This window comes from Meles meles, chromosome 4 (genome assembly GCF_922984935.1).
Source record: "Meles meles chromosome 4, mMelMel3.1 paternal haplotype, whole genome shotgun sequence".
In the NCBI taxonomy this organism is placed as follows: Eukaryota; Metazoa; Chordata; class Mammalia; order Carnivora; family Mustelidae; genus Meles; species Meles meles.
This window is the reverse complement of record NC_060069.1, coordinates 79,042,125-79,054,660: the sequence shown is the minus strand read 5'-3', so window position 1 is coordinate 79,054,660 and position 12,536 is coordinate 79,042,125. Positions and strand designations below refer to the sequence as shown.

At 33.6% G+C, this 12,536-nt stretch overlaps 1 protein-coding gene across 2 annotated transcripts in view; it reads left to right on the top strand.

Moving 5' to 3' along the window:
- RSRC1 (arginine and serine rich coiled-coil 1) overlaps positions 1 to 12,536 on the top strand; it is a 428,947-nt gene that overhangs the window by 202,098 nt on the left and 214,313 nt on the right. For both annotated transcript variants that reach the window (XM_046001270.1, XM_046001269.1), the window contains exon 5: positions 787 to 823. In XM_046001270.1, coding sequence (XP_045857226.1) covers positions 787 to 823 — 37 coding nt within the window. The remainder of the gene's footprint in view (positions 1 to 786; positions 824 to 12,536) is intronic.

The window sequence follows — 12,536 nt, the reverse complement described above, 5'->3', positions numbered from 1 at the left end:
TGCTACATTTTTCCAAGTATATATTTAAATTATATTTGCTATCAACATGGTTATTTGTAGTTACATCAGCAGTCTTTTGTACAGTGAAAAGCAAGAATTAAATATTTAAAGTATATCATATTTGATGTTTGATATTTGATGTTTAAACATTTAAAGTATATCATGTTTGATGATTGGTGATATTTTGTTTTTTAATATTACAACAGTCTTAGGTTCTGATTTGTAGTGTGCACTAAGTTAGTAAAATTAATGTTAAGGAAAAATTTGTTAAGATGTGGTTACTTAGATATGTAGTCACAAACATGTTCTTTACGTGTATATTTTTTATGTAAAATGAAGTCATTGGTAGATGGATATTTGATAAAGCAAATAGAGTAAAATGTCAATAGTAGAATCTAGATGGCAAATAGAATATGTATAAACATTTTTATAAAAATAATGGAGAAAACATAAACTCTAATGAAAAAGCTACTGTGAAATAAATACTGTGTGAATAGTAAAATAACAGTGCTTTTGACTTCCTTTTGTTCTATGCGCTGACTTTGAAAAATCTGAAACAACTATTAGTGGAATCCCAATTTTAGTCGTAATATTATTAGATGTAAATAAATTATCTGTTTCCTTTTGGTGGAAGTTGCTTTGTCCTTAAAAACAGTGTTATTGTGAACGTTAAGTGCAGATAATATGAAAAAATCATAAGGATTTATAAAATGCATTTGAGGTAAATGTAAATTATAACAGACAACTGTTTAGCAACTATTTAGAACTTTTATTCTTCTATTTTAGGGAATCTGGAAACATCAAAGCTGGATTAGAACATCTGGTAAGTTCTAATTTTCTCTTGAACATTTGCATCATCTTTGATATCTGCATTCTAAATGAACACTTTTGAATGAGCTTTGAATACCTTGTATTGAGAAAGTCAACCATTTCCCAGAGGGTCAGCTTACTGTTATTATGTGAAGGCACTTACATTCTCATTTATCTTACCATTTCAAGGGAATTTAAAATTTTTTTAAAATTACTTTTTTTTTTGATGTAGAGATGAAATAAAATGGATGACAATCCTTGGATTGATGATTGCTTTAATTATAAACAAAAATGTTTGGTGTAGAATTTTTGGCATATCTTGATCTGACAAAAACAAGCTTGTGTTTTAAGAAAAACACAATCAAATATTGCATGCATAAATATGGTATGTTTTAGCAATTTAACGGCTTTGAAAGAAGGGCACAGCTTTGTTTTTCCTGATGTCTTTGCTTTATGAATAATGCATTGGTTTAAACTACATTCAGTTTTAGAATATAAAATAATTGAGATGCAAAATTTTTGGTTTAAGTAAACATTTTTAAAGTACAAATGAAATTCAGAATGACTTAACATTAAAATTTATCCATTGATCAAAAAATTAGAAAAAGTGTTCTGTTATACCAGGTCTAAAATTCATTTAGCTTCCTGCATTGAGTGTTCATTACAACATTAAGTAGTTCATTTAAACAGAGCATTATAAAGTCATGCTCTGGTTTCTGGTCAAATCCAAATGTTGAATAATTAATTATAGAGATTCTTTTGTAAATACAATCTAAGTACTTTTTTAATGCAAGACTTCATTCGTATGTCATATTGTAGCTTTGTTAACTATTAATGTGCTTTCTTTTGCTCCCACAAAAGCAAACAGTAGCAAGAGGCAGCTTCACTTTGACTTATAGTAGTTTTAGAGTTAGAAGGGATTTTTGGTTTTCCTTGAAATAAAGGAAACAGGAAACCCAGACTTTTAAAAAATGAGCCTAAAAAGTACAAATTAATTATTAAAAGCAGTATATGACAGCCTCTTTAGAATATTTGAACTTTATATTTGTCTAGATGAGATGTAAATAAATAGCATTGTTAATCTTATTAGAAATTATTTCCTGAATCCCTGTTTGTCACTTCTTAGTGGCATATATATTTAGGACATATGGACATTAGAATAAAAATGTTAATCTAAAACATCAAATTTCAGTATCAGTTGGGGGCTTATAATAAGGAAGAATAGCTACCATTGTGCCAAAATGAGCTGTCTTTTATATTTATCTTACAAATTATTATTTATTAAAAAGACTTCATTTTCACTTGTTTCATATTCCTCAGTAAATAGTAATGAATTAAATATTTTAGTTTAAATTTTCTATTTTTAATATTTACTAGTATGAACTCATTTTTAGTGACTCTTTAATATGTTTATATTCTACTTATAATCTTACTCAGCACTGGTTTTCTAAGTGCCTTGGGCTGCCAGTAAGGCTCCCCAAAGCAGGTGGCACTCCAGACTGTCACTGCCCACTTTAATCGGAATAGTTCCACTTTTAGTTATTTTATAAATTTTTAAATTTTAAAATAAGATTTTATTTGAAGAAAATCTTCCAACTGAAAACAGTTAAAACCTTTGATCAAGCATAGCTACTTATTACAGTCAGGAGTAATTGTTAATTATTCTTTTCTAATCTTGACCCTCAGTTATATTCCATTTTTATCTGGGTCATATACATCAAATATATTTCAAAGATAATGCATTTTAGAGTTGAGAGAGCTAGGATTAGTATATCAGGTAGTGGGAAATGGATTATTTTAATGCATTTTATCTAGGTTGTTCAAAAGACTCTGTAAGTTGACATTGTAAAATTGACCCACTAACTGTGAACTATTAGCAATAATGTGAATGCATGAATATATAACATAATATCCTACATATACACATGTATACTTATCATACTGCTTTGTGCACTACTGTCCAATAAAGTCGGTGATAGTCTTCACAACTGCCAAGAGGGAAGTGAACTCAAGAATTTATTGTTTGAGCATTAATGAAACCTGTCTGTCTAGCAGCTGTTCATGCCTTAGGTTTGTGTCTTTCCAGTTTCCAGCTGAGCAGATACATAGAGCCCTTGCCTTCTAGCACATGCAGCCCTTCTTTGCATTGGCTGTGTAGCTAAATACAATTAGAATTATAGCTTCTAATAGATTGATCTTTAAAAATATATGGTGTAAAATTAAGAACATCCCACACGTGTGGAATTAATTCCTTTTTTATATATATTTCAGTCTTTGCTTTTTCAAATTTACTTGAATTATAGAGAATTAACAAAAAGCAAAATTAACAAAAAGTAAAAGCGAGTATAAATTTAAATAAGAAAAGGGCTTCTGGCTGATTCAGTTGTTAGAGGGTGTGACTCTTGATCTTGGGGTTGTAGGTTCAAACCCCACTTTGGATGTAGAGATTGCTTAAAAATAAAATCTTTTAAAAATGAAAAATAAAATTAAATAAGCTGGGGCGCCTGGGTGGCTTGGTTAAGCCGCTGCCTTCGGCTCAGGTCATGATCTCAGGGTCCTGGGATCGAGTCCCGCATCAGGCTCTCTGCTCAGCAGCGAGCCTGCTTCCCTCTCTCTCTCTCTGTCTACTTGTGATCTCTGTCAAATAAATAAATAAAATATTTTTAAAAATAAATAAATAAATAAGCTAAGAAAAATCATATAGGCAGTATGTTATACTTGCCACAAGGACACATACATAGCATAGTTGCACTGCCTATGTATTCTGTTTATGGCTTCTTCTTGGTATGTAGTTATCTGTAATCCTAGAAAGGAAAAAGCAGGTCTCAAACTCTTGATTTGGCCTTTGTTCTATCATTACTTTTCTATTTTGCTACCTTTTCCTGGGAACTGCCCAACTTGTCATTCTTTTTTTTTTTTTTTTTTTTCCCTTTTTATTAATTTTTTCAGCGTAACAGTATTCATTCTTTTTGCACAACACCCAGTGCTCCATGCAAAACGTGCCCTCCCCATCACCCACCACCTGTTCCCCCAACCTCCCACCCCTGACCCTTCAAAACCCTCAGGTTGTTTTTCAGAGTCCATAGTCTCTTATGGTTCGCCTCCCCTCCCCAATGTCCATAGCCCGCTCCCCCTCTCCCAATCCCACCTCCCCCCAGCAACCCCCAGTTTGTTTTGTGAGATTAAAAGTCATTTATGGTTTGTCTCCCTCCCAATCCCATCTTGTTTCATTTATTCATTCTTAGCTTAAATTTTTACTATACTGCCCGGTACTATTTTATTTTTCTTTTCACAAACTTGTGTACTATTCATAAAGCCTATGTCTGTTAAAAGTTCTAAACAGGGTCTTTGAAGGTTGGTACTCCATTGTTCATTGGTGGTTCTTGCCTGATTGTAAATGGAGATTTTCCAACTCTACCACTCCCTCCCAGATTTGGTAACCAGCATTCCATTCTAAGGAAGAGCCCACCCTTATTTCTTGTTTTATCTATTTATTGTGAGCAAGGACTTATGGATCCATTACTTTTCTTACTTATTTTGAAGCTCAAATTGTCCCAGATTTGTCCAGGGAGTATCCTTTCAAAATGACTTTTAGCTTGTTTCTACATACCCCATCTTTTTTTTAAAAGCGCCTCCTTATTTGGGGTGCCTGGGTGGCTCAGTGGGTTAAAGCCTCTGCCTTTGGCTCAGGTCATGATCTCAAGGTCCTGGGATCGAGCCCTGCATCGGGCTCTCTGCTCAGCAGGGAGCCTGCTTTTCCCTCTCTCTGCCTGCATCTCTGTCTACTTGTGATCTCTGTCAAATAAACAGATAAAATCTTAAAAAAAAAAAAAAAAAGCACCTCCTTATTTTCTGGCACACAAGATGTTCCAGGCTCATTTGAAACCTTCCTTTTCCTACTCATGGAATCAGCTACTTCTTCAAATTGTGACATTTCATTTAGATTTATGAATCAAGGTCTGGACATGTGATATGCCCACTGACTCTGGAATTTCATTACTTCTAGAACTTTTCAGTCCTAGATTAGATAGATAAATAAGGTGGTTGGGTAAGTAGGTAGGTAGATACTTAGGATGGATACTTAGATAGTTGGGTACTTTTAAGACATTATGAGTCATACTAACACCTCCAATTTCAATCCAAACCACAAAATTCTTCCTTGCCCCCCATTTCACATTTGTATTTCCCTTCATTCAGAGTCAGAACTGTGACTCCTGACAACACCAATACATTTACCCATTTGCTTAATTATATAATACATGTAAAATAGTTTCACAACTGCTACAACCATACCTTCTGAAAAATAAAACTTAATAAAAAGTTCAAGATTTATTTCAGGAGTCTATTAAAATTTATTTCGGGTTTATTCAAGAGTTCTTTCCCCCCTTGAGCGTAGTTAGCTAATTCATTTGAAATATGGTTGCATGCATTTGTTTCTGTTTGTATTCAGTTTTAGGTGCCTTTGTTCCCATTCTTGTTGATTTAATTATATGTTTGGATATCTTTATGTTAACATGCTTCTAAAAGTTAAAATACTATACAAAGCTAAAATACTGTACACAGTACATCTCTCAGAAAGGTGTCATTCACTTCCTTTCTAGCTTGTTCTCCTCTATCCTTTGTAGGTAGCTGATTTTCTTAACTTCTGATTTATGCTTCCTGTGTATATTCTTGTATAATTAAGTGTATATATACAATTATATATTATAACTATAATATGTATTATATTATATATATATGTATACAACTGTATTATTCCTATTTCCTCTATCATACAAAATATAGCATATTATAAATACGTTTTTGTATTTTGCTCTTTTCTATCCTGGAAATCACTCCCTAATTACTGTATTGTTATATTTACTGGGTTTCTTTCTCTCTTTGTGTCTTCTTTATTAAGGGCCTGAGATTTTAGCCTATTTGTATGCCTGCCATACTTTAATAGATGCTGGCAGAAGACATGAGATTTCTGGGCCAGAGACAAAGCTCTGTATTACTAACAGCACCAAAGGGGGCACTATGTAGTTATATAGTTTCCTGTTATCTGTGAGTTCCATGGGTGATGCTGCATACCCAGTGGGTTTGTGTCATAGTTGAGGGACTCTGTTCTTTAAGGAGCTGACAGGAAAATGACCCATACTTTACCTAAGAGAAAGATGTTATCTTTGGTATCCTAATTTGGTAACAAAACTGCCTTCTGGTGCAGGGGGCAATTCTTTATCTTCCAAGACTGTTTGCTGTATTTGAAAAGATAGCTCTGAAGAAAGGCTTGTTGATATAAGATGTATAGAACCTATGGGTGGATTGTCTCTGAAGAGCTGTTATTATTATTATTATTAAGTTTAGGGAGACCTGCGTTTTTGTTCTAGTGGTTACCTTTGTATTTATATTTTTTATAATGCATAATGCTTTTTTCCCCTTCATTCTTACTTAACCTTTTATATGGCATCCCTCAGTTCCCACCTGTTAACCCTTGTGATAGCCAGTGCTCCTGTTGTGCTTTACTTTCCTCCTTTTCCTCCCATTTCTTTTTTTTTTTTTTTTAAGATTTTATTTATTTATTTGACAGAGAGAGATCACAAGTAGGCAGAGAGGCAGGCAGGGAGAGAGAGAGAGAGGAGGAAGCAGGCTCCCTGCCAAGCAGAGAGCCCGATGCGGGACTCTATCCCAGGACCCTGGGATCATGACCTGAGCCGAAGGCAGAGGCTTAAACCACTGAGCCACCCAGGCGCCCTCCTCCCATTTCTTCTTGTTGTGTTCTTGCTGTTGTGTTGGAATATATGATGTTTGCATACTATTCTTCTATCCATGCTGTCACCCTCTTTTAGAATCAACCTTTTAAATTAGCTATATATATATATTTATATATATAATTATAAATTATATATTATATTATATATTATTATATATTATATATAAATTTAAATATATATTTAAGTTAACTATATTAATATATAATTAATTAATATAGATTGTTTGCTGATATTTCCCCACTCATCTCCTGTTTGTGTGCAACTCACCCACTAGTATATTCCTCAGGTTGGGCTGCTGTGTATAGGATTCCCTGAGATCTTGCACGTTCTAAGCTGGTTTTCTAGTTTTGCTATTTGAATGACAGCTTGACTGGACATAAAATCCTTGGCTTACAATTTTTTCCCCTTGGCTTTCTGGAAAATGTTATTCTGCTCTTGGTATTTGTGGCACTAGCCTTATTTTCTTACCCTTATGTAGAATTTGATTTTTTTTTTTTTTTTTTTTTTTTTTTTTTTGCCTGAGGCATTGCCATTTTTTTCATTGTCCTTCTTTTACTAGAATAATTCTCAAAGTCGAATGTTTCTGGCTAATTTTTCTGGCTTTTTCATATGTAGACTTAAGTTTTCTCATTTCTGGAAATAATTGTTTTTGGATTATAGTATTAAATCTTCATTCCATTCCATTGTTTTGTTTTCTCTTCAGAGACTCCAGTTATATATGTATTTCTATGTAATTATGTATGAAACCTTTCTTTGCTCATCTTCTATTTCATTCTCTGTCTTTGACTCTTTTTATTACTTTATTTTGTTTTCAAACAACTGAGAAGCAGTTTGCCTGTTTCACATAATATTTTCTTATTAAATTTTCATTCAAATTTATTCTTCCTTGGACATGTTCTCATTTATTCTTCATTTCTGAAATACTTTTTCTTCTATATCTGTTCCTATTTTTTGAATATCTGATTCTAGGTTTTCTTATTGTTAGTTGTCCAAAAAACTTTTGTGCTTCGGTTTGGTTTTGAGGGGAGAATTTTCATCTCTTGACATGTTCTGATTTGCATTTTCTATTCACTACTTCTTACAGTAGCTTTATGGGGGAGGTAATTTTATTTTTTTCCATCCTTTCCTTCCTTCCTTCTTTTATAAGTTCTAAACATTTTGTAGACATGGTTCCTAGTTCAAGGGTACCTGCTTCTGCAGTAAAGCAAAATGTTCTTTAATGGACAATGGTGGGTGTTGCAGAGATGAAGGAGTTGGCATGTCTTATTTCTGTTTAACCATTTGCTTCTTCTTTCTTTCTTCTTTCTTGTTGCTGTCATATATTTTCGATTTTGTCCCAGAGCAATACTTCCTGAAAGTGGTCCTACTCACTTTAAGCCCATTCCCTCTAGCTGTTTTTGTGGTAACACCAAAGCCTAGATCTTCACTCACTCTTTTGGCATTTTAGCATTGAACTTCATTTTTCTGGGGATAATTTTTGTTTGTGCTTCCAGTTATGTATTAAACTTATGACTACCATCAGGGTTGGGGACGGGTCTATGAACATTTTTACCTCAAAGACAAACTCATAAGGAAAATGTTGGAAATCAATGTTGAGCAGACCTTGAATCCTGAGTAGTTCTCCTGCTGAATCCTACAGGAATTGTCAGCAGAATTAAACACAAAACATCTCAAAGAGCTCAGTGGCCATATCTATTTAAAGACTTAGAGAAAATGAGTGAATATTACTGCTTATCATGTTGTGCTTATATTTTATAATAAACTTAAATAACACTTTTTAATCTCATGAAGAATCATATACAAATTAAAGACTTTTTAATAGGACGCCAGTAACACAGAAGGGTTGAAGGAATGGAGCTGGGTAGTTATTAGGTGGTGATATTGCTCCTGACTTTTTTTTTTTTTTAATGTTGCTCTAAAGGTATAGAAAATTAACTCTTAAGTTCCCATCTGTTATAACAGAGGGACCTGACTCCCTATTTTTCTACCATTTTATGTTTTAAAATTCTAGATAATGTAGTGAGTAGTAACCCTTATTGAACTACTGAATGGGGACTAAAATGTTTACTTTTTAGAGTGTTTTTAATGTAGTCAAGTGGAATTTGGTGCATTTTAACCTTTATAATTATGAAAACAGGAGCTACAGCCTTGCCATTTGATTACAATATAACTATCTTTGTTTTATTAGGAACCTATAAAAATAATGCTATCCTTTCCTCTTGGGGAAGAGGGATTGAGATCAGAATATATTAGGTTAAGCTATATGAAAAATTGTCTCTTTTGTAGGCCAAAATAGTTTGTGAGTTGTTTCTTTCAAACAACAGACATGAGTTTGTTACTTGAAAGAAGGATACTGTGCCGTGCTTCCTTTGGCAGGGAATGAAGTGAATTATCCTAATCAGCATGATGTTTCTAAGGCTCCCCTTGTACACTTTTCTGAAAAGTCAAATAATTGGGGGTGAGGTGGGGTGATTTAGGTCACTGCTTCACTCTTTAATGTGCTTATGAGTCACCTGGGGATATTGTTTAAACTCGAGTTCTGATTCTTTGGGTCCGGGTGGGACTTGAGATGCCTCATTTAGTAAGTTCCCAAGTGAGGCTAATGCCAGTCCAGCAACCACAAGGAAGAAAGGTACATTGAAAGCTATCGATTTAAAAGACATGTGTCCTGTCCGCATGTGTTGAAGAATCGAGATGCTTCCCCCATGTACCCATTAAGTATGATTGTGCAGCCTATGAATGATTGGTTGGGTGTTCATAAACCCAGACAGACAGATACTCTACAGGTTTATGTAAGGACAAAAAAATTCATCGTCTAACTCTGCAAGAGTAACAGAAGGACTGTTCATTACTTTTCTTCTTTATTTGATTCCAGATGTTAAGTTGTATATATCAGGGCTAAAGCTGGACACTAGGACTAATACCTTGTTCAGTCTTAGGTAGAAAATTAAATAAGTGATGATAAATCTTTTAGTCAAAAAGGTTACAAGTGTTTACAACTTTAAGTGGGATTTGCTTTCTATTAATAGTTGAATAGCAAAAGAACTCTGGAGCCATACCTGTGGGTTTTTCTCCCCACAGAGGTCTCATTTATGTTTCTTATATTTATAACATTTGAGAATGGTGACCTACTTGTCCTTGTGGTCAGGTAACACAGCCTGACCATTTTAAGTGTTAAAGCAACTGTCATTAATAGCTTGTTTAGCCCATCAGTGGTTTGTAGAATATAGCTGCTGCTTGCCAGAAATCTAGGCAGGCCCGTTGCTATCTAGTACATGCTCATCAGTAACACTACTGGTTCTAATAAAAGCCCTTTCCTCTTTGTTTTAGGCTATTTTGAATAGAACTTACAAATAAAACTGCTGTATTTTAGTTCACAGACTAATAATTCTTTAATACAAGAATAAATATAGTTAATTTAATATTGTAATACTTTTGAGGATTCAGTTGACATACAACATGAGCCAGAAAATGCAAACAGAAGTTTTAAACCCTATTCTAAAGTCACTTATCTTTCATATGTTACATTTTAAAATATGTTTTATTTTAATATTTTCCCACTGTGTTCTGAAAAAATGTTTTTGACATTTGTCCAGATGAGTTTGAGAATATAGTATCTCAGAATGCGCTGACATTACTCATATAGTCTATATATTTATTAAACACTGATGAAAAATATTTATTGCCTCATGTAAGGACTTCAACATAATAGATCCCTCTCCTCCCAGCATTTTAATTTATTTTTCTCACCTAAGCCAATATATATTTGAGGTTTAGGGTAAATGTGCATATTAAAACCGACACTTTCCTCAGACTATGATCATGAGATAAAACAGCATGAAGTTTTTCTTTTTGGAAGATCAATTTCATAAATCTTTCTTTCCTTTTAACAAAGAAATATGTCTTATGAATGTGTGTAAATTAAAATACCTTTAATGTGGATTAAATGTTAATGTCCTATTACTGTCATGATTTCTTAGGCAGTTTACAGGTCTTAAATCTGAGAACTGGCTCACATTCCAATTAGAAACAGTGCCATTGTCAGTGATCCATTTCTCTGACAAGTTTTGGTCAGTTACAAGTTTATTAAAAATTGTTCCTTCAATGAATGATTAGTAGATATTACCCACTTATCGAAGCAGCATGAACTTGGGCACTTTTTCTGTGCTCCTTCCATCTCCTCACTTCCAAAGGAAGATCTGTTGTTGCATTTTTAAGACATGGTGGTCCAAGGAGAAAATGTTAGCCAGTTAGCTTAAAAAAAAAAAAAGGAAATAGATAACAAAGATGCCCTGCAGTTTTCATGATATTACTAATAGTCTCAGATTTATGTTTAATCTAGATAAAATTCATTTTCTGAGTTTTATGCACATGTGCTTATAAAGCTTTATAGAGTAAAACTAAATATTCCAAGTGCATTAAATCACCACCTACCCCGACTTCCCATTACTTAGGAGTCCAAAACTCGGGCTCTCCTGAAACCACCAGAATAGCTGAATATTGTATTCTTGTTTTGTTTGTTTTTTTGTTGTACTATAGTTTAGCACACTACAGGTTCTGCTTCATTTCAGGAAATCCCACCAGGTACATGGTAGTTATTTCATGACTTTCTCAGGATCTATTTCTGTAATTGCAGAGAGAGAGAGCTAGCAGCAGAGGCAACAGGGTTCTTATTTTGTTTTTCCCATCACTGCATTAGGAGTTGAGATGGAGAATGTCTTTGCTACAGTGGTATCTTTGGCGATACTCATTACCATTTGCCACAGAATCGTAACATCTGTATTTAACTTTAACATACACAGCCAGTTTATTTTAGGAAGAGCATAGCACAAGGAGGCAGGAGAATATGATTTTACTGTGTGACCTCCAACAATGTATATAACCTCTCTGTTTCACTTCCTTCATTTTCTGTTTATTCATAGGGTGTTAAAATAGTGTGTGAAAATTTACAGAAGCACAAGACTTTCTACAAGTATATCATAATTGTAAAGAAAAAAATCTTAACTTTTCTAGTTAGGTAAATAACTTCAGATTGCTAAAAACAATATCTCAATTCTAATACACTCACAATGAATTGTGAGAAAATTTTGTCATTTACCTACATCCCCTCCCTTTTAAAAACTTTATTATAAACTTTAAAAGATTATAAAATAGGGCGCCTGGGTGGCTCAGTGGGTTAAAGCCTCTGCCTTCGGCTCAGGTCAGGATCCCGGGGTCCTGGGATCGAGTCCCGCATCAGGCTCTCTGCTCAGTAGGGAGCCTGCTTCTCCATCTCTCTCTGCCTGTCTCTCTGCCTACTTGTGATTTCTGTCTGTCAAATGAATAAATAAAATCTTTAAAAAAAAGATTATAAAATAATACATGTTCATTGTAGTGGGTCAAAACTGATAAAGAAAAAAAATGTATCTTCTGTTAGATGCCACTAACCCAATGTTAATTATTTAGTACCCATCCTTCTATACTGTTTTCTCTTCCCAGATACACAAATGCATATATATTATGTAGTTTTTTGTTTATTTATAAAAGTGGAATTACACTGTGATATTTTACAACTTATACTTTTTGTTTACTGCTGATACAATATGCATAAATAGACACATGAATCTGGTTTTTGCGGGAAGTCTATCAAGATAGTGGAAGTTATTATTACCATTTTATTTCAAGCATTCATAGGGTAAGTTTGAGGACTACATAATTTGTATTTTAAGGCGTCAGTGCAGAGTTAGTTTTATTGCTACTTCTGGGTTACCTTGTTTATAGTAAATGAAAGAACTGGTTTATGATGAAGTTTACAGTGATCAATAGAGGAAGGAATGGGTTACTTAATTAAAGAAAATCCTGTTTGATATTTGCAAAAAATAAAGATAACTTGAAAAGGAACAGGTGACATCTTTAAGTATTTTTCATGTTTTACAATAGGCTAGCATTTTTAAATCTGAAATTTTGATGTAACTGAGTGATATATTTTGCAGT